The following is a 27,101-nucleotide window of genomic DNA, read 5'->3' as shown; positions in this document are numbered from 1 at the left end:
GAAATTCTGCAATGTCTTAAAGCACGAATGTTCCAGGTTTGTATTGGTGGGTGGCGTGGGGTTGGTCCTGTTTTTGTTGCAGTATAGTGCAAGGTTGCCTGTCCAGGTGGCAATAATGCAATAATTGAAGAACCATCGCAAAACTAATAAAGCGGAATGTGTGGACACTAGTAGAAATCCACTATCAATGCACTTTTGCATCAATGACATCTTGTAGAATATTCACACAAAGAAACCATGTTCAGAGCGGCTCTCTCATGCTTTCCCGTACTACGTTCATTGTACCTGTTTGCAGGTGATGAGACATCCTATTTAGCGAAACCAGAAACACAAAAAGCTTCCATGCAGAGGTAGCCTTAGGTCCTGCCTACAGAGCAATGGTGTCGTTTCAGTGGTGCCTGTTGGTTTGTTGAACTGCTGCCAAGCCAGACGTAAACCTAGTGTTTGCACCGTCCCCGTCCCCCACCAAAGAGGCTCCCCCCCCAAGGCCTTGCTTGATGGTGCTTGCCTGTCATTCTCAGAGAATGTCCTTTACGAAATTACTTTGTTTGACTCTCACAGGAAAAGATACAACTGTGCAAAAATGTATGTTTGTGAAACTGCAGGAGGAATCACTTTTGAGGGACTTCAAAGGAAGAAGAGCTGGTATTCAGCAAGGAATACTATTTGTGTCACACCAGGAAAGTCTTTTTGCTTTCCCAAGATTTGACAGACTACTGACAGGTAAGCACAGAGTCTGGTGGGAGTGCTACCTATTCCTAGAACCACAGTTCCTTCTCCCACTTTTCATATGTTTTGGTATCGCATCCAATTTTAGCTGGGATATTTACTCATCTTGGAAGTGGCGCAAATTACCGTATTTTTTGGACAGTAACACACACCTAATGTTTAGAGGGGGAAAGCCCCATTTTGGGGGGAATCAGCTCACAGTTGTGTAGCTTCTTTTGCAAATGGGAAAAGCCCCATTTTTGGGGGATCAGTTCACAGTTGTGCAGCTTTTTTGCAAAGGGGGAAAGCTCCATTTTTGAGGATCAACTCAAGGTTGTTGAGCTTACTTTGCAAAGGAAAAAAATCCTGTTTTATAGGGTTCAACTGTCACAGTTCTGCAGCTTCTTTAGGAAGGGAAAGAGAGCCATTTCTACAGTTTCCAGACAGATAATCTAATCAGCCAGTCACATGTGCTGGGGAAACAAACAGCCTCCCTCTGCAGAACATTCAACAATGGAGCACGGGGCAAGGGGGCAGGCCGGGAAGGGAGCTAGCCTCCCTTATCTCCCTCCCCGATCTCTTGCAATCAGCTGTTGAGCAGCTTCCTTTAAACACCCTCTTTCCCTCTTGTTAGCCTTTAGCTCAGGCATCCCCAAACCATGGCCCTCCAGATGTTTTGGCCTACAACTCCCATGATCCTTAGCTAACAAGACCAGTGGTCGGGGAAGATGGGAAATGTAGTCCAAAACATCTGGAGGGCCAAAGTTTGGGGATGTCTGCTTTAGCTCTTTCTATTAAAAAAAAAATGCACGATCTGCTTTTCGCCCCTGGGCAATTCAGCTCCAGGGACCATGCATTTGCTCCATAACATGCACAGACATTTCCTCTTACTTTTTAGGAGGAAAAAAGTGTGTGTTATGGAACAAAAAATACAGTAAGGACTCCTGCAGCTCCCCCAGCACACAAACACCATTCCTGGTGGTAATTCCCAGGTGCTTTTTGCATTGCAAATGTTGCACATCGGCCAAGCTCTCTAATTCAGCACCTGTATGTGGTAAAGAAGGAGTGCACAAACTAACCCACATCCCTTTTGCAACTAGTCCTTTTATACAATGCATTCTTCTTATGCCATGTTGGGGCAGTGCTGATAGAAACAGACAGCTGAAATGTGTTATTTATCTAAAATGCTCAGCCATTATTTTATAAATAAAACTTCATTATAGCAGCTGACTAGTACTGGAAAACCAGCATTCTTCAGAATCAGTATATATATATATATATATATATATATATATATATATATATATATATGCATGTATGTAGACTCCACCCAGACCTGACTGGCCTGATTCTGACAGGCTCAGCCTGGCCTTGCCCTATCCAATTCCACCTTCAGCCTGAAGGGAACACTATTTTGGAAATCAAACGTCTGCGCTGTAACGATGTATGAGTGGTCACAGGCATTGCCTTCTAAAACACAAGGGGAGAGAGGCCAGACCTAAAGTGACTTGCACCAAAGTAGAAATCTCTGCAGCTATGGAGTCCAAAACGTGCCCGGCCCTGCCAAGAAAACTCGCAGGCATTGTGCAAAAGGAGCCAGCTGGCCACGTATGTGAACTCCAAGCCAGGAAACTTTGTATGGCTTGTGGGTATGAACACAGACAGCTGAAAGGAAGAGGGATGAAAGGTTTGCTGACATTCCACTCAACCTTAACCATCCTTTATTCACCAAAAATAATGGTTAACTGCAGGGGACTTGGCGCATGACCCCATTCATCCGTCCTTCTATACTAACTGGGGGTGGGTGGAGGGGGAGAGAGAGAGAGAGAGAGATACAGTAAAGTGCAGTGCAGTGGATTCTGTCATTTAAAGCTATTCTGGATGGATGGAAAAGGGCTTCAGGTGGAAGAACAGAACAGGGTGGAAAAGAGAATACATATCCCATCCGTATACATACATAAATATGAATAGACAACAAAGGGGTTCTTCCACATTCTAAGCCAGGATGGGACTTTGCAATGTATACCAATAACTGGAAGAGGGCAGATAATGGCCATACTTTAAGACTAATCTGTAACCTGCGTTCTTCGCCAGAGCCTCAGATTCCAAACACAGAGCAGATGCGCATTTATTGCCACAATATTCTCATTTGGAATGTCTTGCCATCAAATGTGAATGCCAAAAAAACGCCAACAAGAATAAGTATGACCTAGAAAAGTCTTCAGACGTGGACTCTGAAACCATCACACTGGAAAAAAACAGAACAAATCTGCGTCTTTAAAAAACCCCAACAATAGTTCTTGGGAACTAATTCTCTGCTGCTTCAGGCAGGCAGTTAAAGTGACCCTTCTATGCATACACCTTTGGCAGGTGCGGAGCATGGCAGAGGCATTTCTACTACACCTAGAACATAATGTGTGTCAAGGACATTTGATTCCTACAATCCTTCCCACAAACAAACAAACAAACAAACAAACAAACAAACAAATGTGTGTTTTCTTCTAGCAGCAACTATTCAGGTAAACACCTTGTCGTGTGGGGGAAATGGCAAAAAATGTCACTTTGCGTTCTGAACACTTACTGTGGTACATTTCACTCCTAGCCTCTCATGTTGAAAGGACTTTTATTTTCAAAAGCAGGCCTGTGAACCTCTCCTCTCTCTCTCTCTCTCTGTCTCTCTCTGTCTCTCTCTGTCTCTCTCTCTCTCTCTCTCTCTCTCTCTCTCTCTCTCTCTCTCTCCCTCTCCCTCTCCCTCTCCCTCTCCCTCTCCCTCTCCCTCACTTTTAGCTAAACCTGATTGAAACAATTACTCAACTTCCTTCCAAAATAAATTCTTTTTGGGGGGGAAACTTGTATTTTTCCACATTTCCCCCCTCTTTGGGGTAATCTAACCTTGTGGAGAAAGAAATACAGCAAACAAATTCTGCACGGACTTATCAGCCATCACTTAAGAGAGACAAAGGGGATTATCGCCACAGCTGTCAGGAAAGGCAGCTTTCTCGCACAACATTTACAGGTACCAAAGGTCATGTTCGTATCATAGCCTTTGGGGACCAGGCACATATCTCTAAAGAATTAAGTCCTTTGCTGAAATAAACAGAGTCTAATGATTGATTTAAACATTGAAAACAACTTCATGAAGGAGACAATGAGAAGGAGGGACAGAGGGAGAGAACACTGGTAAATGGACAAACAAATCATTTCCTCTCTTTCTTTTTTTAAAAATATGTTTTAATTAAAGGATTTCTTAGGTAACAAAAGTACATATGGTGTCTCTGTTTTTTAAAAATAGAGTCCTTCATACAGCTTGGTTACATTCAGAGTGAGACATTACTGTTATAGGTAATGTGGTTTGTGTGTGAATGCTGTTGCTTGTGTAGTCAAAAGAGCATCACCCACGCACAAGAGGCATGGACTCTTAGCAGAGCTATTTTTCTAGAAAAAGATGTGCTAGAGCTCACCATGAACCTCTCCCTTTTTTCAGCCAGAGCTCACTAGCTCAACCTATTTATGGTTGGGGTTGGGTTCTTGAATCCAGGGATCCCTAGTCATAGTCCAAAATTACAACTCCCACATCATATTTTCCATGGGAGTTGTAATTTTGGACTACCGTACATCCTAGCCTCAGACCATGAATTTTCTGCTCATGTCCTGGAGTCTCTTGCCTACGGCCACCTCTGGCTTGTTCACACAGTACAATGACCACAGCCGCATGATGTTTGCATGATGAGGACTGCAATGGACTGCAAGTGTAAGGAACAATTGTCAGGGACTGGCAGGACAACGGGGAGGAGAAAGAGGATCGTGGCGAGGGGTGTAGCTGGGACTGGGACACACTGGGGAAAACTGGAAATGGGGATGGAGAGGTTGGTGTAGGAAGTACTCATGGGGTGACGGAGGATGACAAGGGCCACTCCAACCACTCAATTCCACCCCCACCCACCAGTCAGTGAGCATTCCTCTTGCCCACTAAGCATGCTCGGCCCCCACTGGGCTGTTTGGGGTTCTTCCCACCCTTAGGGTTTTTGATGCAGAGTATTGAGTGCTCCTGTTCAGCCCACTTGCAGGATACTCCATTCCCTCCCTTCTTCCCTCCCTTGTGGCTTGGGTTCCTGTAGGCATGCTGACACCTCCCTCTTGTGCGGCGATGGTGGTGTTTGGGATACATAACGACTGCTACTCAAAGAATTGAGATTGGCATTAGTAATTTATGCTAAAAGATAAAATGTTTGTTTGCCTCATCACTCCCCAAAATGCTGAAGTTTGAAGTGAGCCCTTTGGGAAACTCACGCAATAGAATGTGGGTGGTAGAATTTGAAGTGGCAGGGGGATTTCGTATTTCCCAGCAGATCCAAATGTTCATTATTCTTAATAAATACCTGGATTCAAATGTGTCTGAATTGCATTTGTTTTTGTTTGAATACCTCCTGTGGGGATAAGGGTTTAATAAATTAGGGGAGTTAAGCAACTTTGAGTAACTTACTAGAAAGACAAAATATGCTGTTTGTTCAAATTTGAGTTGAATTAATCGACACTGGTTTTATTTGGTAGCTCATTACAGTCGGGTGCTGTCATGTGTGTCTGTTATGTGGGTTTGCTTGGGTTTTGTTTTGCTCTAAATGTGCTTTTAGTTGTGATGAATCAGCAGCTAAAGATGTCTTATCCACTCATTTTATCACTGGAATGGTTTAATCTGTTTTTATAATTGTATATTTAATGTTATAACCCACCTTGGGGCTTTATGGTGAAGGACGGGGTGAGAAATTTCATTCGCATCTTGTAAAAACCATTTTTAATTATAGAGTTAGATCCCTATATGCCTGCAATCACAATTTTAAAAACAAAACAAAACAAAACACTTTTTGGCAATTCTGGAGCACACCAAATAATTTTTAAAATCGGTACCACCGAACTGCCTTCAAGCATTGCAAGTGGATTTTATCTGAACTTCAAAGTGAAGAATCACTTTCACCACTAGTGGGAAGCACTGGCCAACCCATTTGCGACTTGACCCTGAATGTCAAGCAGCGATGGCCTTTGCTACATCTCCTGTGCTAGGAGAATGAGGACTTGGGAGTGCAATGGGCCCAGATGCTGAAGGCTGACAGGCAGGGGTTTTGCTCAGTGGTCTTCAGCAGGTGGGGCCTGACCTCAGGTGGGCTGCATGATGGCAATGCCTTCACTTTATTTTCTGCTGCAGTTTACAGTTTTTTAGAAAAAGGAAAAACAGAGAAAAAGGAAAAACTGTTTTTTTAGAAAAAGGAAAAACAGAGCAAAAAAAAGAGGAGAGAGGGAGAAAGAACCATAATCGACATTGATTATTTCTAAAGAACCTCAAAAAAGTTACATTACAAAGGGACAAAACTCACCGAGAGAAATGTTAGGAGACCCTGCAACTCCCAGCACCTTTAACAAAGTGCAGTTCCCGGGATTCTCTGGGGGAGGCCATGACACTTAAAAGTGGTATGCGTAGTGGAAAATGCGCAAGGAAAAATTGAGGAGGTGTAGGTTTGGCCTTATGCTGCCAACCCTTCCTGCGAGTCCTTGCAGGAGCACTCCTGGCCTTGACGGTGGCCCAGCTGGGCCTTGATTGCCCTGATTAGGAGCCCCAATTGCCACAGGTGGCCCACCTGGTTGAGGCAGGAACAGATAGTGGAGGGCAATGTGGTCAGGAGGAAGAGGATTATGGCTGTGGCTTCCCACGGTTAGATCTGCTGTTGTGTGTGGGTGAAGGTCTGGTGGGGGGGGGGATTGTTCCTTTGAAATTGCTCCTTTGGGGTTATTTCTTGGTGGTAGAGGGTTTTGTATTACCGTAAGAAGGTTTAAGGAGGTTTACTGATTGAGGGGTTTTGTTTCTGTTACTGTTTTAAGGAGGTCCTATTCTGTTGAAATAAAAATTTATTTTCCCTCAACTACTGAAGATTCTTTAAAGAAGCTGCAGAGTTAATTGGCAAAACAGTATGAGGTTGCTTTAAAAGATGCTACTTGAGTGATAGGTTGCATAGACCAGTGTTTCCCAACCTTGGGTCTCCAACTGTTTTTGGACTACAACTCCCATCATCCCTAGTTAGCAAGACCAGTGGTCAGGGATGATGGGAATTGTAGTCCGAAAACAGCTGGAGACCCAAGGTTGGGAAACACTGGCATAGACTGGCCTTTGTCCCACCATACCCAGGCTCATCCTGATCCTCTCTCGAGGTAAGAGAGGGACAACGATAGATCAGCAAAAGCGTGCATGCTCCGAAAGCAGGAGGTCCCAGGTTCAGTTCATGACTCAGAGAGCGGGTGATGGGAAAGAGAGATCTGCCTGAGAGACTGAAGAGCCACCATCAGTCAGATGAGACATACGTGGGCTAGATGGTGTGAGACATCTCCCTATCAGGAATGCTGAATCTGGAGGGGACAATCATAAATGTCACTTTGGCCAATATTACTAGATTGGCAGAAGCTAGATTTGTCAAACTGCTTACTTCCCCTCATATCTCACAGACGTAGGCATTGGGCAACATGAAATGTATTGCTGGAAGGCGCTTCCAGTTTTAAAGAGATGTTGTTAGCCCTGTTGCGGATGTAGCTTAATTCTCAGCTTTCAGTTTCATCATCTCCTACCTGCATGATGCAATCCCACCCGAACACTAGAAACAGAATGCCATGCCCAGTGAAAGGTTTTAGGATGCACCAGAACTAGATGGGGATTTGCCAAGAATGCCTTACATCTGCCTCTAATAAAAGAGATGTTTTGGGTGCTCTCGAAGCTACTAACATGTGTTTGACCAAACTGCAGGAGGCAGTGGAAGACAGGAGTGCCTGGCGTGCTCTGGTCCATGGGGTCACGAAGAGTCAGACATGACTAAATGACTAAACAACAAGCATTATCTGTACTTTTTAGGTTGTGAGCACATTTCCTATAAACACACAGAATTGCCTCCAATGTTAGCCTTACAAAGGGTGGACCCAGCGACATTAGTGGTGATGACCAACATAGGTCCATTAATTTCAATAGGTCTCCTCTGAGTAGAATTTGGTTGGATGTAACCCAAACTCTCTCCAGCATGTCAGCATTTAGCTGTCAAGCTGAGTTCAAGGTGCTGGCCCTGATGTGCAAAGCACATCTTTGGGCAGGATACCCCAAAGAGTGCTTTGCCCCATATATGCCCAATCAATCACTGTGCCCTACAGAAGCAGGTCTCTTATCAGGAGGTCTGCACCATACAATGTTGAAACTGGGCCTTTATTTTATCCGTATATATTTTATTCTTATAGCACACCCTGGGACCTCACTGTGACGAGCAGGTACAAAATCAAATAAAACATAACAAACATTTAAACAGGGCTGGGTGGATTGACAGGTAGGTGGTAGGTCCTGGGCAGAAGAGAAAAAAACACAGTCCCATGTGGCTCTTTTGCATGCTTAATATTGGATTGCAATCTCTTTTGGGGGACACATAATCTGCTAGACATGTGCATACCAGTCACACAAATGTATACTCATGTTGGAAGTAAAACAACAAGACCCGCAATAAGTTACCTGACCTAGTGGGGAAGGGAGGGGCAGACAGCAAGGCAACTTATTCCTCCCCCACTGATTTCTTTTACCTGTAGATTATTTTTCTCAGGTTTTCCTTCCTTCCTCCTCCTCCAGCCAGTTAGTATCAGACCTTTCTTTGGTTAACCTCATGACTCCATGATGGCCATATGTCAGCTTGTACTCTGAACGCCTTTGTTTGTCAGGAGTAATAAAACCTAAGTTTCTTTATTCTTTGAATCCACAGTTTTGTAATACACACACACACACACACACACACACACACACACACACACACACACACCAAACTCCAACAACGCAGACACGGAGTCAGTTGCTACATCCTTGGCTTTTGTCAACCATCCCCTGTCTCCCCAGTTCAGAAGATAATTTCTTAAATAGCTTCTGGCGCCTGGTGCAACCTCTGGTAGTTAGGGGAAGGACCATAGCTCAGGGGTAGAGCATCTGTCTTGCATGCAGAAGATCCCAGACTCAATCCTCAGCCTAGCCAGGTAAGGCTAGGAGAGATCCCTGTCTGAAACCCACCCACCACTTCTGATAAACAGAACCAGGCCAGGAATGTCACCAGGGAATCACCAAGCATGTGCCATAGGCCTACAGAGTGCTTGCATCATTATCAGGGCCTGGCTGTTCTTTGTATTCCCACTGAACAGCAGGGACATAAAGAGGAGCCACACTCTGATGACACTTGGCTGAGTGTCAGGCCTAATGAGCACAGTAGCTCATCCCCAGTAGGTCTTGCCCCATGAATCAGTTGCCAAGACTGAAAGTCCCCACCTCTCCACAGCTGTCTAAGTCCCCTCCTCTCCAGGGTTTTCCCCAAGCAATCGGAGACTGTGCCTGCCTGAAGCCAACCTCTCCTCCACCTTTTTTTATGCCTCTTCTGGTTCTGGGAGACAAGTGGGGAGGGAAGCTTGTCACATCAGGAGGGGGAGACACCCATGACTCTTCACCAGCCTGACCCACCTCTGCCTCTTGGCCTCCCTACTCCCCTGCTTCAACTTCTGCCACAGACACTCCCAGCTCACTAAGCCCTGTTACCCCCTTCAGCTTCTGACAACCCCTCTTCGCAGTCTTTCCCCTCCTTTCTCTCTGACCACTCATTGTTGTCCTACCACCAATCCCCTGCCTCTGAGCCTTCTTCCCTTGGTGGTTCCCCAGCTGGTTCCTCCCACCATTCCTTTGTGTCCAACCAGTCCATGACATCATGGGACACAAAGAGGAGTAAGACTTTACTGCCTTCATCTCCTGTCCCTCTGGCATAAACACTGCTCTCAGCAGTGGAGCGGGGGATGTCAGGGCAGGCCTTTGTCTCCTAAGGCAAAATTTGTAGATCTGGTACTGTATTTATTTATTTCATAAAATTTATATACCACTTGATTGAAAAAAAAAAGCAAAACGAAACATCAAGCAGTTTACCAAAAGAACGAAACAATATAACTACTGGTATTTTAAACATTTGAATAATCATTCAAATCAGTGATAAGCGAAAACTGATATTTGGAATTCATTTCTATAAACACTGTAAAATAACAATCTTGTAATATTTATAAGTTCTGTTTTTGTTTTGTATTGTATATGGGTGTCATTTCTTCCCCTCTTTTTCTTTTTCTCTGCCCCCCTTTTTCATGTCTTATTTTACCCTGTGCACTTACAATTATATACACATTACTTTTTATCTTTCATTAAAGAATGTATACACACACACACACACACACACACACACACGTAAACAGTCTCCATGTCTGGTTAGGCTCGTCTCAACAAAAATGTTATGATGTGCCATGCATATTTTCTTTTGATTTCCTTTGATATTGTTGCTATTATTACAACTTTCACAAACTGAAATGAACCAGCCATTTGCAACTCATTTTATAAACTGGTCATAACCCTCTTGCCCACTGGGGCAAATTCGGGGCCTTGCTTCCAGTTCTGAACCAACGTTCTTCAAGAGGTGCATGAAGAGAAGACATTCATGGTGAGCAGAATAAATTGAACAAATTGCCCAGGGATAAGATCTTAAGACTCTCATGACTGGGGAAAGCTGCCCATGAGAGCTGACTCTGAGGAGAGACTTCTACTCCATCTCATCCCTCCTCCACACACTCTCTCCTCAGTGCCTTTATGGTTCTGATTGTCTATATTAAAAAAGAAAAAAGAAACAGCCAAGCAATGGAACAATACTACCCTCTCAACATTTAAAAGCCCACCTCCAAAAATAAAAGGTCCTGGGAAAAAATACCTCAATTTCAAGCTCATAGATTACTTTGGCTCCCAGAGGAAAGAGAAGCAATTTACTGGCTGCTGGTCTTACCAAGGAAAAGGTTAGAAGATTAAGAGACCAACCGCTGTTTGGATAAGTGGTTGGTAATTGCACATGCTGGCAATTATTACTGTACCTCTCCCTCTTACCTTTTTCTTCCCTCTCGTGCCATCAGGGTTGAGCCGAAATGTCCCCGAATTCACAGTCCTCTTTGGACCTATTTTCTTGATGTCGTAGGCCAGCTCGTCAGCAAGGGCCTTGCAAGCTGGGGTGGGAAACAGAAACACACATACAAAAAGGACACATCACTACCACTGCGGAAACCGCAGCAGTAAAAATACAGCATGCACATTTTTGCAGTGGAACAGGGCCTATTCAAACAGAAGTTTCCTGTTCTTGCTCATCTATCCTAGACAGTTCCTTCTCTTCCTTATCCTTTAATCAGCTCCTTCTCTTTGAGACTTGATCTTCTAGCTAGCCTCGTCTGTGTACCTGTCTCGGGCCCCTCTGATGTTTGTGGGCTGCCCTGGAGCTTGAGTCCAGCTGTATCTGGACTATGTACTCACCTCTGGCCCTTCTAACTGGATGGTGGCTTGCAAACCTGATCCTGGATAGCTCTAACAGTGACCACCTATTTGTGTCCTACTCGGGGTTTGTTGCATGTCTGGCACCCTGAAAGGAGGGAGGTTGTCAAGTAAACAGCCATATAATACAAGCGCGATTGTCTGCATTTGCCTTGATAAACCACAAGCCGTGTAGGCACCCACTATTGCAATCAGACCTTCTGAAAATTATCACATTATGCCAGCCTTGCTCAAATGTTAGGAATAGAAACCTCTCTGCTAGAATTGAACTTCTTTGCCTTCTTAAGGAGAGATTTACAGGCATGTCCAAAGTCCGTTTTGGGGGCCTAATCCGGCCCGCTGGTCGGTTTAATCTGGCCCCTGCAGCAGTTTATTTCCTGGGGTAAAATCCTAAAAAAAACTTTTAGCAACTTCAATCCTAAAAGAAGCTCAACAACTCCAACCCCCCAAAAAGCTGAACAACTTTGGAGTAAAATCATAACAAAAAGCTCAACAACTTTGGTCGGTCCCCCACGGCCCTTCACTTCATCAAATCTGGCCCTCTTTGAAAAAAGTTTGGACACAACCATCACTCAGCTATGTGTGCACGACCACACCCAAATCTAGACCTAGAGGGCATAGTAATGGAGAAACCAGAAGCTATAGATCAAGTATGGGGTTAAGGGGGGAGGTTGACCTCTGTGAACCTCCAGATGTTGTTGGATGCTGCATCAGCCCCAGCCAGCATGACCAATGGTCAGGGAGGATGAGAATTGCAGACCAACCGCATCTGGTTCCAGCCAAATCTACATTCCAGCAATAGGTAGGCAGAGAGATAAGTACAGAGAAGACAAGAGCAGAAGGCCAAACCCCTATTATTTACTCTGCATGAAAACAGGGACCTTCTCTTGCTTTAGTGTAGAATGTCCCTATTTTCATGCGGAATGTTGGAGTGCATGTGTGAGGCCTGTCCAATCACAGACTTCGTGCAGCCTACCAATCGCGGAGGCAGATGTCGCACATTACTCCCCCTTGTGTCCTGTCTCCACTGCTGGAGGCAGCATGCCTTTGAAGACCAGCTGCTTGGGAATCCCAAGTGGGGAGAATGCTACTGTTCCACTTCAGCCCTGCTTTTGGGCTTCCCATGGGCATCTGTGAGAACAGGCTGCTGGACTGGATGGGCGGTTAGCCTGATCCAGCAGGGCTCATGTGTAACTGAACAGGGCCCCGAATGCCTAAAACCACACATAGTTCACCAATCTAAATTCTGCCTTCACGGGGAGCACTGAGGATTGAAGTTTGGGGCTTGGGGGTAGGGCTCTAACAGAGAATTCTCAACACCTCATCATGCTGCAAGTCCCAAGTTTATTTGGGGGCAGAACTGTTAAAATGATTCATTAACCAATGATGGTTGTGTAGAAATACAAGGCTGTAGTTCAATCCATGGCATCTCCAGGCAGAGCCGGGGGAAAGGCTTTTGGCTGAAATGCCAAAGAGCCATTGCCAGTGGTGTGGAGACAATGTTGACTGCGTGGACCAGTGGTTTGATTCAGTCTAAGACAGATTCCTATTTCAGACCCTCCAAGTGCCCCTATTTTCCAGGGACAGTCCTAGATTTAAAGAAACCATCCCAGTTTCTGATTTGATCCTGAAATGTCCTACTTTTCCTTAGAATATCTCAATTTTCATTGGAGAAATGTTGAAGGGTATGGAGTTATCTGACCTGACCCCAAGCCACTTGAAGGCAGCCCTGTAGAGCAGGGGTCAGCAAACTTTTCAGGGGGCCAGTCCACTGCCCCTCAGACCTTGTGGAGGGCCGGACTATATTTTGAAAATAGAAAAGAAAAGAAAGAACAAATTCCTATGCCCCACAAATAACCCAGAGATGAATTTTAAATAAAAGGACACATTCTACTGATGTAAAAACAGCAGGCAGGCCCCACAAATAACTCAGAGATGCATTTTAAATAAAAGGACGCATTCTACTCATGTAAAAACATGCTGAGTCCTGGACCGTCCACGGGCCAGATTTAGAAGGCGATTGGGCTGGATCTGGCCCCTACGCCTTAGTTTGAATGCCCATGCTGTAGATGGAGGTTGTTTTTTTTTTTTTAAGTTTAATGTTTTTATATATGCTGGAAGCTTCCCAGAGTGGCTGGGGCAACACAGTCAGATGGGTGGGGTATAAATAATAAAACTCTTATGGACTACGACATCCCTATTTTCATCAGAGAATTGTTGGAGGGTATGCTATGTCCTTATGTTTGATACATTCCTAGAATATCTCCCCAGTTTTGACTGAACTGAATTAGCTACGGACCCAGGTGGCGCTGTGGGTTAAACCACTAAGCCTAGGGCTTGCTGATCAGAAGGTCGGTGGTTTGAATCCCTGTGACGGGGTGAGCTCCCGTTGCTCGGTCCCAGCTCCTGCCAACCTAGCAGTTCGAAAGCACGTCAAAATGCAAGTAGATAAATAGGAACCGCTATAGCGGGAAGGTAAACGGTGTTTCCATGTGCTGCTCTGGTTTGCCAGAAACGGCTTTGTCATGCTGGCCACATGACCTGGAAGCTATACACCGGCTCCCTTGGCCAATAATGTGAGATGAGTGCGCAACCCCAGAGTTGGTCACGACTGGACTTAATGGTCAGGGGTCCCTTTACCCCTTTACCTTTACCTAGTTTCCAGGCACAACTGAAGGCTTCTTTTATTTAATTTTACTTTGCGAAGCTCTTAACATGATCTGCCTCCAAGTTCCCCAGTCAGAGGCACCATCCCAGCAATGACCAGGTGTTGGAGATAAACAATAGTGAACGACCATCTTTCTCTCTCACTTGCCAGCAATATTAAAAATTCACTTTTTAGACACAGAACATATATCCAGAGTTTTCTGGAAAAATTATGGGGGCAAGAAATATATCCCTCTGTATGTGTCTCTGTGTGTTTTAAAGACATAAAAAGGAGGAATGAAATTCTCACAAAACAAGATACCTCTGCCAGCTGTGGCTGTATGAGAAATACAATATCGTGGGGGTTGCCAGCAAGCTGCGGACTCACAGGTGTTAAGGATGTTAAGGAGTATGGACTCTCTTCATCATTTGTCATCCCCGTTTAAACAAAAGCCTAATGCAGAAGTTAGAATTAAGAAGCGAAAGAAGCACCGCCAGGCATGCAAACCGGGCTTTATGGCCAATTCTGCCCATGAAATAGCACACCGAGGCACCGAATCCAGTGTTTGGATCAGCCAAAACATTTATTTTTACAGCTCCCAGGGCTATGCTGGAAAAGATTCAGCTGCATCCAGAGGAAGGGTGGATAATTCCATTGTGGAATGGTGCACTCCATAATTCCTTTAAATGCATGGTCTTTAACATCTCCCTCCCCGCAACAAATAATCCTTCAAAATTGGGGTCTCTTCCACTCCAAGCCTCAGTACAGAGGTGGTGCATCTTTTCCCAGGCTATTCCATCATGTATTTGCATATCATAAAAAAACATGCCAGTAGAATGCACTGGGGGGGGGAGGAGGGGGATGAAATATTAAGAGAGTTGTTTACATGGAAAGTGCATTCCAAAGTATATGCATACACACACAGAGAGAGAATAACATTTTGTCACTATAAACCAGGCATCCCCAAACTTCGGCCCTCCAGATGCTTTGGACTACAATTCCCATCTTCCCTGACCATTGGTCCTGCTAGCTAGGGATCATGGGAGTTGTAGGCCAAAACATCTGGAGGGCCGCAGTTTGGGGATGCCTGCTATAAACTATTAATATATAGCTGGGCCTGGGTGCCTCCATAGTACCTCCTCCTGAGAATAATTCTTGGAAAGAAGCTATGAGCATGAGAATAGTCTCACACGCAGCATCTGAAAAGTCTACAGCACAGATGACAACAGCAATTTCATTGAGAGAAGCCAACTTTTTAACGCTGCTTATGCCTGTGATGGCAGCACCTGGGGACCTTGTGTGCTGTGAGCTGGTTGGGCTGAATGCAGAGGCAGATCAAAAGTCCCACTCACAATTTATTCGTAAATGTGTTTGTTTGCTTTAAAAAAAGTTATTTACAATTTATTTGCCCCGCCTGCTTCTTCTGGTTTCAGGGCCAAAGAAGACAGGACAGGGGACAGCTGGGATTCTGTCTCCCATGGCTTGTGAAGTCTTTTTTTTAATGCAAAGCAGCTGGGGGAAGCAAGTACCGGTAACTTCAGGGAAGTAGCACAGCAGACGTGGTTTTTAATCCACTAGCACCCAAAGGTGCTGTTTGTCCCATGGAGGTGATGGTCAGCCACAGATGGTTGGATCAATCGATTTCTGGTTTTTCTCAAGTTTCTCATTTTTCCAGTCTTCAGTTCTATTCTCCACATTCCCACATCACATCACATCACATCACTTTTTCTTTTTAAAAAACCTCATGAAAATCAACATTTCAAAAATAAAAGTAATAGAGAAACTTTTGGTAATAGGTAATATAATGCAGTGGAAAAGGTTTGGGTAAAAATGCTGTGGTGGTGAGGGTGGGAGTCAACTTATGAAGCAATGTACTGTGGTACCTCGACTTACAAACGACTCACAACCAAATTTTTCGACTTACGAATGGGGCAAATGGCCGCACGCTTACGAATTTCTCGACATCCAAACGGAAACCGCGGTGGTTTTAGATAGGGTTTTTCCGACTTACGAATTTTTAGATGGGGTTGCTTCAACTTATGAATTTTTCCGTTTTCAATGCATTCCTATGGGAAATCACGTTTCCAATGGCGCTTTTCGACTTACGAATTTTTCGACCTACAAAGGTGCCTTCAGAACGGATTAAATTCGTAAGTCGAGGCACCACTGTATTTGATTTGAAGGTTATTGTGAAAATGTTTGAAAAAAGTAATAAAAACTTATATATATGCAAAAGAAAAAGAAAGAAAGAAAACCAGCATTTCGGTGTGAATTTCTCCCAATATACACTTTTTAAATGCAACTGTGCCTACTATAAACATTTTCACAAAGCAATTTCACGTAACATAAAACATTTCTGTATGCTATTTTCAGTAATATATGAATTCATATGTTGGACGCTACCCAAGCATTAAGCATTTTTGTACACCTTTCTTGTGAATGTCTCCCGGCTGCTTCCTCCTTGTTCTCCTTAGCTCAGAACTTTCAGACCTGATCTACCCATCACACAGAACGAGACAGTAGAATGGAATGGCCGAAATTCCAGCTTGTACCACTTTAGACCAGGCTGTACCGTTTCATGTCTTTGAATGGCTCCCCATGTGAAAAAGAAATTCCTGCAGGTTGCAAACTAGCCTTTTGCAGAGGAAGGTTTGGTGTAGCCTCTTGTGATGTGCTAGTGGAGGCTTGAAACTTGGAGCCCTAGTGTGTGTCAGAGATCAAGCCTGCAGTGGGACCTGACCCTTGGGAAAGCCAACCTGTACACCACCCCCACCTCTGGCCAGAGGAGGGAACTACATGGTGACCAACTGGACCAGCACATAAGCCTTCTCCCCCCCCCCCCCCGCCCAACAGTAGGCTAAAGTGAGTCCAGTGACACAAGTGGAACAGGTTAGTGGTAGAGCATCTGCTTTGCATGCAAATGTTTCCGGGTTCGATCCCTGGCATCTCCAGGCAGGGCTAGGAAAGATCCTGGAGAGCCACAGCCAGTAAATGTAGACCAGGGATGGAGTACCTATGGCCCTTCAAATGCTGCTGGACTCCAGCTCCCATCACTCCTGGGCAGCAGGGCCAATGCTCTGGGAGGATGGGGATTGTAGATGCTCACAGGCCCCTGATATAGACAACAGGACCCTTGATGGACCAATGGTCTGACTCAGTACAAGTTACAAAGCACACAGCTTCCTACATGACACTCCATGAGCCATTCAAAAACTAGATTGCCACCAGCCTTTTCTTTTCTTTTTTCACCAACACTGCTTCTGTGGTCCTTGACTGCTGTTTGGTCTGCAGACATGGGCTGACCATGCTTATATCTTGGCAGCATGAAATACTTCAGCTGCTGATCACTGTAGATCAGGCATCCCCAAACTTTGGCCCTCCAGATGTTTTGGACTACAATTCCCATCATCCCTGACCACTGGTCCTGTTAGCTAGGGATCATGGGAGTTGTAGGCCAAAACATCTGGAGGGCCACAGTTTGGGGATGCCTGTTGTAGATGGTTGCCATATCCATCTGTCTCAAGAGACAATGGAGTGCTCCTCTAGGGGTGAAGTCAAACCTCTGTGTTAGCAGCACCGAGGTGACTTCCCTGGGGCAAAAGCGTGGGCAATGTGTCTGGAGGTCCTGGGCTGCCCAGATGACAAGACCCCTCTCTCGGCCTTGCTGGTGTGGTCCAAAGGAGAGCAGAGCTATATGTTTGGCACCAGCTTGGCCGCAGGAGTTGCCAGAAGGAGGCAGGGGAGACATCCCTAGCCCTAACCTGGAGATGTTAGGGATTGAACCCAGGACCTTCTGCATGCAAAGCAGATGCTCTGCTGTTGAACTGCTCAGCAAAACTGGACCCAAGACTCTTGGGATGCAGGTTTAAGATGCAGCTAGGCTCTCCTCAAGCAGCTCTCCCCAATCTGATCCTTGACCAATGTTGTTGGGTGACAGCTCCCATTGCCTCTGACCATTGACTATGTTAGGTAGGGCTGATGGAAACTGCAGCCCAAAATATCTGGTGGGCATCAGGTTGGGGAAGGCTGTCCTAAAAGCTTAGTGAAACACTTCAGCATCTTTGCAAATAAATAGCACCCAAAGCAAATATATTAAACTGAGCAGTTCTACCTTATGGTGAAGGTGCTATGGGGAGGGGGTGGTCCTTTCCTGGAGGGGAGGGGAGGATTTTGTTTCCTGTCTAGTTAGAGATTTGGCACCTTTCAAAGGGGAATACCATCTGTTCCAATACAAACACCCTTTCCCCCCTTCACAGAAGAAACTGATTTCCCAATAAAGTGTCAAAAGATAACAAAGTCTGTTACAACTAAGCTCATCTGTTTAGTGCCTGGGGGGAGCCCTTGGCTGATCAGGCATTGGCTGTTCCTGCAAGGAAGGGCCCCTGTTTAGTCAGCTAATCACAATTTGCTACAAGTCAGAGCTGCTATTGGCTGCCTGGCTCTCATTTATACAGAAATGCTATAGGAGTTCAAAACAAAAGTGGTTTACAAATGCTTGACTTTTTTTTGTGTGTGTGCCCTGGAAGTTATACCTGTTTTATCCCACAAACATGGGAGTCTAGGATATGGAACCTGCAGTCCTCCATATGCTGTTGGACTCCAACTCCCATCAGCCCCAGCCAGCATGGCCAAGGCTCAAGGACGGTGGATGATGGGAGTTGTAGTCCAACAACATCTGGGCAACCACAGGTTCTTCACCTTGATACAAGCTCTGTATCTTCTTTTAAAAAGGGTTAACTCCTCACATACATAGCTGCCGTCAGACAAAGTAACTCGACCCTAAAAAGCTCTCTACCAAGAGCTCCACACAATTCTCACTAAAAACTTCTCAGCTGTTGCCAAGAAAGGTGGCTCCACCTCCTTCGCAGCTCTCCAGCGATGAAACAGCTTGCTAGGTTCATGCTTTCAAGATGCATTAGCTGTTCTAATGAACTCAGAGAGCTGTGTGTATTTTTGTCTTTAAATGCACACACATTCTTGCAGCTAGGAGCCGCAGGAAAACCATATGGCTGAAACATTTCTGACAAATTAAGATCAAGTTTATGTTCAGTCAGGATTTATTTATACTTGATGTTAATTAGGATATGGACTGCTGCTGTGGGTGGTGGAACTACCAAGAGATCCTCTCCTGCCAACCTTAAGGGGGTCGGCAGGGAAGGATATTACAGCCTTGCACCAACATTAAGAAGAGTTTGCTGGATCAGGCCAATGGGCCACCTGAACCAGCATCTTGTTCCCACAGTGGTCAACCACATCCTTGTGGGAAACCTGCAAGCAGGGCCAGAGCACTGGTCAGTTCAGAGATTTTACTTCCTCTGACCGCTGAGGCAGAGCAGAACCATCATTGGCAGCGACAACTGATAGCCTTATCCTCCATAGATTTGTCCAGTCCTCTTTTAAAGCCATCCAAGTTGGTAGCCCTCAGTGCCTCCAGTGGCAGTGAGTTCCACAGTTTAACTACGCGCTGCATGAAGCACTTACTTTCTTTAATGATGTTCACTTGCTCCAGCAGCCCTCTGAACACCACCTTAAAGGTTGCTTCTCCTTCCACTCCTGCTGGAAGGAACACAGGGCAAGCTGACCAGAATAAAAGAGCTGGGCACTGCGTTGCTCAGTAGCAGTGGAGGTTGGTCTGTTAGAGTGAATGGGGCTGTGCCCAGCCCACATCAATCTGTCCCCAGCCAGCCTTCAGTGGCAACACCAGCCTTTCCTAGTGACAAGTGGTTCAGAGGGTGGTCCTGGCAGTCAGCATCCTGTATCTTATTGTCCTGGTGTTGCCCTTCTGGAGCTCAGCAGGAAACAGGAAAGAAGATGGGGCCAAGACACTCAATCTCAGGGTTTGGGGTTCAAGTCCTGCAGAACTCTGTGCTTTGGGTCTGCTGCCACTGTCGCCTTTGAGGCCTGGGTGGTGAAGGGGAAGAGTTGAGAATCAAGGCTGTGCTCAGATGAGACACTGGGGTGTTCAGGCATAGCATCCATGCGCAGAGTCCTTCCAGGCTACCTTGAGATGTTGGCTGGTTCTTGGAGGTCAGCCTTTGTCAACCATGTAGGAGCAAACTCCTAGGGGCCAAGGGGTCTTCACCCCCACAACAAAATACTTGAGGGGGACGAGGGCCCCCCAGTGTTGATGGGCATTGCCATTCAAATGGTGTATGAGCACCACATTATGATCAATTATGCAGGGTGGGGCTTACTTGGGCCCCCAAATATTTTAGTCAAGTTGGCACTCCTAGTCAACCAGGTGCCCTTTGGACATTTTGGACTACAGCTCCCATCAGCCCCAGCCAGCACGGGATGGGAACTGTAGTTCTTGGAGGGTACCAAGCTGGAGAAGGCTGTTCTGGGCCCTCCAGTTGTGTCAAATGTCTCTGTGGGGTCCCATATCACTGCCTCCAAAGAAAAACTGCTCAGGGTCTGAGATGGACAGGATCCTGGCACAGACTGGGGCCCATCAGTGGTGCTTGATGCAGAACTGGGACTGTGTTTCTGGTACTCCCTTGCACCTACAGCAGAGGGCGCTCTGCATGTTTCTTTTGCCCCACTGCCTCAGTGCCCCCAGAAGACAGATGAGTCCCATTCCGTCTGAACGCTTGTTCCAGTCCTCCTCTAAAATTAATTAAGTCCGGAGATCAGGCGGCCGGGAAGGGCTGATGAAGCTGTGAAATTTTCAGTTGAAACCATCTTTCAACTCCTGCCAAGGCCTTGTGTGGGAGCTGGAAATGATTTAGAAAGGTTGAGAGGAGGCCAAACAGCCAGTAATTGAATAATCCAGCCCAGATAGGAAACCAAAGCAGAAGCAAAGGGGGCTTCTGTATCCTGACAAGTTAGCACTGGTTCAGAAGCCTGGAAATAAATACTAAAATAACAGGGTTATTCCTCAAGACAGAATGAGCACGTCTCTCAGTTGTCATCCTGAATGGAAGATAATTGCCTGGATGCCTGACTCACTCCCAGGACCAAATATGCAGCGTGTAACCTGCTGTCACACATTTCTTCACTGGCCAGCAATTCCTTTGATAAATAAAGCAGTTGCCTTGAATTTGCCAAAGCAAATATCCACACAAAGGCATCATATTGCAAATGCAAATTCCGGAGGTACCTGGTGATGCAGCAAAGAGGCACACACGGAGCCGGGGCGGGGGGGGGCGGGGGGCAGAGCTCCAAGACTTTTGCTCCCGAAACCCACAACCAGTAAGCTGAGAACAAACCTTAGCTGCACATTGCATTTTCTTGGCAGTGAAAACCCCGCAATCCCTTTTTTCGGGCATAATGCTAAGCCAGGATTCGGTGTTTTCATCCCTCCAGACTGGAAAGACGCAATCACAACAAATCATTACCTGTGATTTACTGCAGGGCTGAGGCACAGAAAGGTAAGGCTTTTTCGGCTGGTGGGTGGGTCACATGGTACAAGTCACATGGTTCAAGTCCCCATTTGAGTCTTCTTTTGCAACCCTGCAGTGGCGGACTTTGGGCTTTCAAATACCAGTGGCACCCTATGCGACACCAAAATTCAGCAATCCCCCTCCTCTCGCCTTCTTTTCTGCATTATTGTTGAGGTGCCCTCTTGGCTCAGTTCCCCTAAATCTGCTGCTGAGCCTGGCTTAAATTCCAGCTACAGTGCCAAAGATTCCTGCCCCACTTTGGACAGGGATCAGCTCTGCTTGGGCAGGGATTGGGCCCACTCAGCTCTGATCAGGAACTTCCAAGCAGAACCATTATAATTTTTTAATAATAAAAAGTTTATTATTTACAGTATATGCTGCCCATCTTGACTGGGTTGCCCCAGCCGTTCTGGGCAGTTCCCAACAAAATATTAAGAACACAATAAAATTCCCAGCGGGGCTTTGCATTATTCGATCCATTATTTTATTTATTAAATTTGTATACTTCCTTTCGTTCGAAGATCACAGGGTAGTTCACAACATTTAAAGGGCAGCAGGCACAAATCCCACTTGCGGAAGAGCAATCAGGAACACCATTGTTCCCTTGCAGCCACAGCTTTACCTGCCCCACACTTGCCATCAGGTGGGGGCAGGGGTGCCAACTTGAATAAAATATGGGGGGTTCAGGTAAGCCCTACCCCGCATAATCTATCACAAACCATTTGAACGGCAATGCTTATTTAATTTTTTTTGGGGGGCGGCCCCTCAAATATTTTATTGGGGGGCGAAGGGACCTCAGCTCCTAGGAATTGGCTCCTATGGGTGGGAGTCAGGTGGTTGTGGCTGTGGTGGGGGGTGGGGTGGGAATGGCCTGGCAGGCCAATATTTGGCCACAAGCTGGAGGCTCCCTTCTGTGAAGTGTGAACAAGGCCAGAAAGCCTTGAGGAGGTGTTGAACCTTAAATCTCCCTAGGCCCCAGGCCTGATATTTCAGCCACTACCCCACAAGCTACTTTTAATAGCCCTAAATGGCCTCGGTCCAGTATACCTGAAGGAGCGTCTCCACCTCCATCATTCTGCCCGGACACTGAGGTCCAACACCGAGGGCCTTCTGGCGGTTCCCTCATTGCGAGAAGCCAAGTTACAGGGAACCATGCAGAGCGCCTTCTCGGTGGTGGCACCCGCCCTGTGGAACGCCCTCCCACCAGATGTAAAAGAGAAAAACAACTACCAGACTTTTAGAAGACATCTGAAGGCAGCCCTGTTCAGGGAGGCTTTTAATGTTTAATAGATTATTGTGTTTTATTTTTCTGTTGGAAGCCACCCAGAGTGGCTGGGGAAACCCAGCCAGATGGGTGGGGTATAAATAATAAATTATTATTATTATTATTATTATTATTATTATTATTATTATTATTATTATTATCCACCTTTCCCTATTGGAATCGTCATTAGGTAGCTGAGGTGGGGTTTTTTGGTTTTTTTAAAGGAAGGTCACATCCTTCAGTGCTTTTCAGGGCTCTGCAGAACTCTGTGATTCCAAAATGGCAAACCGATGGTCCAACATATAAAACTCGGCACCAGCGGCAACACAGTACAGACGTTCACACATACACTGCAGATCCTCAGCCCTGAAACATCATCTTTTACAGAGAGATTATACCTGATTCACAGTGCAATCCTAGACACAGTTCAGTTGGTGGGTGTATGATTGCATCCCCAGTGTTTCTCATCACCTGCAACCAAATTCTATCCCTATATCACAGATGCTGGTTGCCCACCTTAATATTGGAGAGGCTATTAATTTCACCTTTCTCGTTCTTTCCTGGACTGGATCCAGCCATTCCTATCTGGAACGCCTAACAACTGCCTTCCAATGCGCAGCATCCCCAAGGGGAGGCTTGACTGTCATTATGGATATTTCCCTGCCATGTTGCCGTGTGCAGACAGTGTTGGGCACCTTCTAGGAAGCACTTGCAGACTCCGCAACTGGCTACCATCCCCTTGCATGAACTGAAAGTGAATGCGCAGAACTGGCTGTAACCTGCAGACCTTTCACTCCAGATGAACGCAGGTGCCGTGGCAAAGGAATCAGCTGGAGAGGGTTCCTGGAGGGGCATTTTGGCTCCACTGCTTCACGGCACACTGCTCCACCCTGTGTGTTCCTTGGCTGGTCTTTTTTATATATATAGAGTTTTTATTGGTTTTTCGATATATACATCCTTTATGAAATCTCTCTCTAGCAATTTTCCATTTCCCCCTGCCCCCATCCCCTGGACTTTCCTCGTACTTCCACTTGGTTTTACTTTCAATTTATTCATCCTGCCTATTATTTCCCCAATTAATTCTTAATACATTTACATCTATTTATTTATTTATTTATTATTAATATTAATATTAATATATACATTTGTGAATGTTTACTCAAACCCTGCCAATGAGTCCAACTCTTCATGTTGTCACTTCATATATATTGTTAATGGTTCCCATTTTCTTTTAAAGTCTTTGTTGTCTCTTTCTGTTAATTTTGCTAATTCTGCAAATTCCATGAGTTTCTCTTGCCATTGGGGTTTCTTCTGTCTTCCAAGCTTGTGCTAGTATAATTCTTGCCACTGCTGTTGCATACATAAATAATTTCCAGTTGTCTTTTCTTATTTCTTGTTCTATAATCCCTAGGAGGAATGCTTCTGGTTTCTTAACATAAGTCTTTCAAACATTTTTTTCAATTCATTATATATCATTTCCCAATAATTTCTGACCTTTTTGCATTCCCACCAGATATGACAAAATGTACCATCTTTTTCTTTACATCTCCAACAAGTTTTTGATCCCGTCTTATACATTTTAGCCACTTTCTCTGGGGTAATGTACCATCTATACATCATTTTCATATAATTCTCTTTCAATAAAATACAGTCTGTAAATTTTAAATTCGCCTTCCACATCCTTTCCCAATCTTCAAATTGTATATTATGACCTAAATCTTGAGCCTACTTCCTTGGCTGGTCTTAAGCACTTTTGTTGCTGCTCAGCACTGAATACTCCTCTTGGTGGAACATTTTTAGGCTAAGGAAAAAGTTGGATCAATTCTATGCCGTGGCATTTGTCAATAAATCAGTGGGATGCCCAGCTTCATTAGGCAGCCTTGCAGGCTGATATCTGACATGCAAAGCAGGGCTGTTAACAATATGATTACACAGAACCAGAGCCCTCTTGTTGAGCTCCACAAGGCGGAAATCTGCCTAGTCTGGAATCTGTAAAGGTTTTACCAACCATAGCCAATCCCAAGTCATCTGAATTAAAGCAACTTGGGTCTCGTGCAAATTAACCATTATACCATGGAGAAGGCACCCAAGCCTGCAATGAGGGGATGTGGCTATGGGGTAAAATAGCAGTGGGGACCCTCTGGCCCATGGGGGCCTAAGTAGGCCTAGTAGGGGTCCTAATTTGGCCCACATGCCTGTTTTCCCCAAACCAGGTCCACCTGTCTTTCCCCCGACATCTTTCATGACTTCAGGTGTGGACAGGTAAACAAACAAGTGGGAGCTTGAAGATGGTTCCTTGGCAAGCAGGGCTCCCTCTCACCTGATTGCCATGGACACAGAGCCCCACTTGGAACAGCACCACAGGATCCTGCCAGGATCTGTCAGAGGGTAAAGAGAAATGGGAGGAGATCTTACGTGCCTAGACTCCGTTGGCAGCTTAGGATGAAAACATAGACTTGAGGGTGGAGCCAGCAAGTGGGATTGTGATTCCTCCTTTCCCTATCCATGAAGTGTCTTTCCTCATGGAGGTTTCTGAACTGGAGGACTGAAACTGCCTTGGTCGCACTGGTTGGTGATCTCCAGCGGGCTAGAGACAAAGGTGAGAGCTGCTTCCTAGTCCTGCTGGATCTCTCAGCGGCTTTTGACACCATCGACCATAACCTTCTGAACCATCTAGAGGGGTTGGGAGCTGGGGGCACTGTTATACAGTGGTTCCGCTCCTTCCTCCTGGGCCGTGTTCAGAAAGTGGTGGTGGGGGATGAGTGTTCAGACCCCTGGACTCTCACTTGTGGGGCGCCTCAGGGTTCTTTCCTCTCCCCCATGCTTTTTAACATCTACATGCAGCCGCTGGGAGAGATCATCAGGGGGTTTGGGCTGGGTGTTCATCAGTATGCGGATGATACCCAGCTCTACCTCTCTTTCAAATCAGAACCAGTGAAGGCAGTGAAAGTCCTGTGTGAGTGCCTGGAGGCGGTTGGAGGATGGATGGCGGTTAACAGATAGAGATTGAATCCTGACGAGACAGAAGTACTGTTCGTGGGGGGCAGGAGGCGGGCAGGTGTGGAGGATTCCCTGGTCCTGAATGGGGTCACTGTGCCCCTGAAGGACCAGGTGCGCAGCCTGGGAGTCATTTTGGACTCACAGCTCTCCATGGAGGTGCAGGTCAATTCTGTGTCCAGGGCAGCTGTCTATCAACTCCATCTGGTATGCAGGCTGAGACCCTACCTGCCTGCAGACTGTCTAGCCAGAGTGGTGCATGCTTTAGTTATCTCCCGCTTGGACTACTGCAATGCGCTCTATGTGGGGCTACCTTTGAAGGTGACTCGGAAACTACAGCTAATCCAGAATGTGGCAGCTAGACTGGTGACTGGGAGCGGCCGCCGAGACCACATAACACCGGTCTTGAAAGATCTACATTGGCTCCCAGTACGTTTCCGAGCACAATTCAAAGTGTTGGTGCTGACCTTTAAAGCCCTAAATGGCCTCGGTCCAGTATAGCTGAAGGAGCGTCTCCACCTCCATCGTTCTGCCCGGACACTGAGGTCCAGCACCGAGGGCCTTCTGGCAGTTCCCTCGTTGCGAGAAGCCAAGTTGCAGGGAACTAGGCAGAGGGCCTTCTTGGTGGTGGCGCCTACCCTGTGGAACGCCCTCCCAACAGATGTCAAAAAGGAAAACAACTACCAGACTTTTAGAAGACATCTGAAGGCAGCCCTGTTCAGGGAGGCTTTTAATGTGTAATAGATTATTGTGTTTTATTCTTCTGTTGGAAGCCGCCCAGAGTGGCTGGGGAGACCTGGCCAGATGGGCGGGGTATAAATAATAATTTATTTATTTATTTATTTATTATTATTATTATTATTCACGGGGTGGCACTGTTTTTTCTTTATTTTATTTCACTGAATGGATTGTTATTGATTGCTTTGGCCACACCCAACATTGGAAGATTGGCCATGTTTAAAAATGGCCCTCGGGCCAAAAGGGGTCATCCATCCCTATCCTAATGGGGAATTACATAGCAATGGAAAAGAACCAACTTGACACAACAATCTTTTCAAAAGCATTGCCTTCCATCCTTCCTTATGCATAGCAACAGATGGGAATTCTACAGCATTCCCTTCCCACCAGTTCCATCTGCAGAAAACCAGTGTGTGTGTCAAAAGGAGAGGGTTAAATTCCCGTGGGGTGGTGGCATAGGAAACACTGAAATACACTCCAGAGTAGAGTCCGGAAATTAACGGGAGAAAAAGGAGAAATGCTGCAACCTGCTTTCAACAACAGCAGGAAAACACCTCTGTTTCTTACGTAGATCTCATTCTGGGTGGGAGAACGATGGCTGCTACAGCTCTTGGTCCCTTTAAATCAATGCGCATCTGTAAGTCGCATCATTTGCCACCTTGTTTCCTTCTGCTACTTTTCAGGAAACACAAGGTGGTCTGTCTCTCAAAACTGCCGCGCTTGCATCACCCAAACAAGACTTTTGTCAAGGGATCCGGGGACTGACGAGTGGCGGCTTTTGCAGCCACCGACACTCATAAGGGAGGATTTATTTCAATATGTTGCTGCAACTACTTCGTGTCAGGTTATCCGTCTCAGGGGGGAACGCACGTTTCTTATAGCTCATTGTGCCATCTGTTAAAAGACACAACCACTTGTCTCTCTGCTCGGCGACCACAGATGGAGAGTTTTCCCCTCCTGCGTGCAACTGTC

At 45.9% G+C, this 27,101-nt stretch overlaps 1 protein-coding gene across 1 annotated transcript in view; it reads right to left on the bottom strand.

Moving 5' to 3' along the window:
• The window catches only part of CNPY1 (canopy FGF signaling regulator 1), a 49,343-nt gene that overhangs the window by 20,302 nt on the left and 1,940 nt on the right, over window positions 1-27,101 (bottom strand). The window contains exon 2 of the mRNA XM_035129686.2: window positions 10,667-10,782. Within this exon, the coding sequence (XP_034985577.2) occupies window positions 10,667-10,782 (116 nt within the window). The remainder of the gene's footprint in view (window positions 1-10,666; window positions 10,783-27,101) is intronic.

Source organism: Zootoca vivipara, chromosome 12 (assembly GCF_963506605.1).
Source record: "Zootoca vivipara chromosome 12, rZooViv1.1, whole genome shotgun sequence".
In the NCBI taxonomy this organism is placed as follows: domain Eukaryota; kingdom Metazoa; phylum Chordata; class Lepidosauria; order Squamata; family Lacertidae; genus Zootoca; species Zootoca vivipara.
The sequence above is the reverse complement of the archived record's forward strand: the minus strand, read 5'-3'. Positions and strand labels throughout refer to the sequence as shown.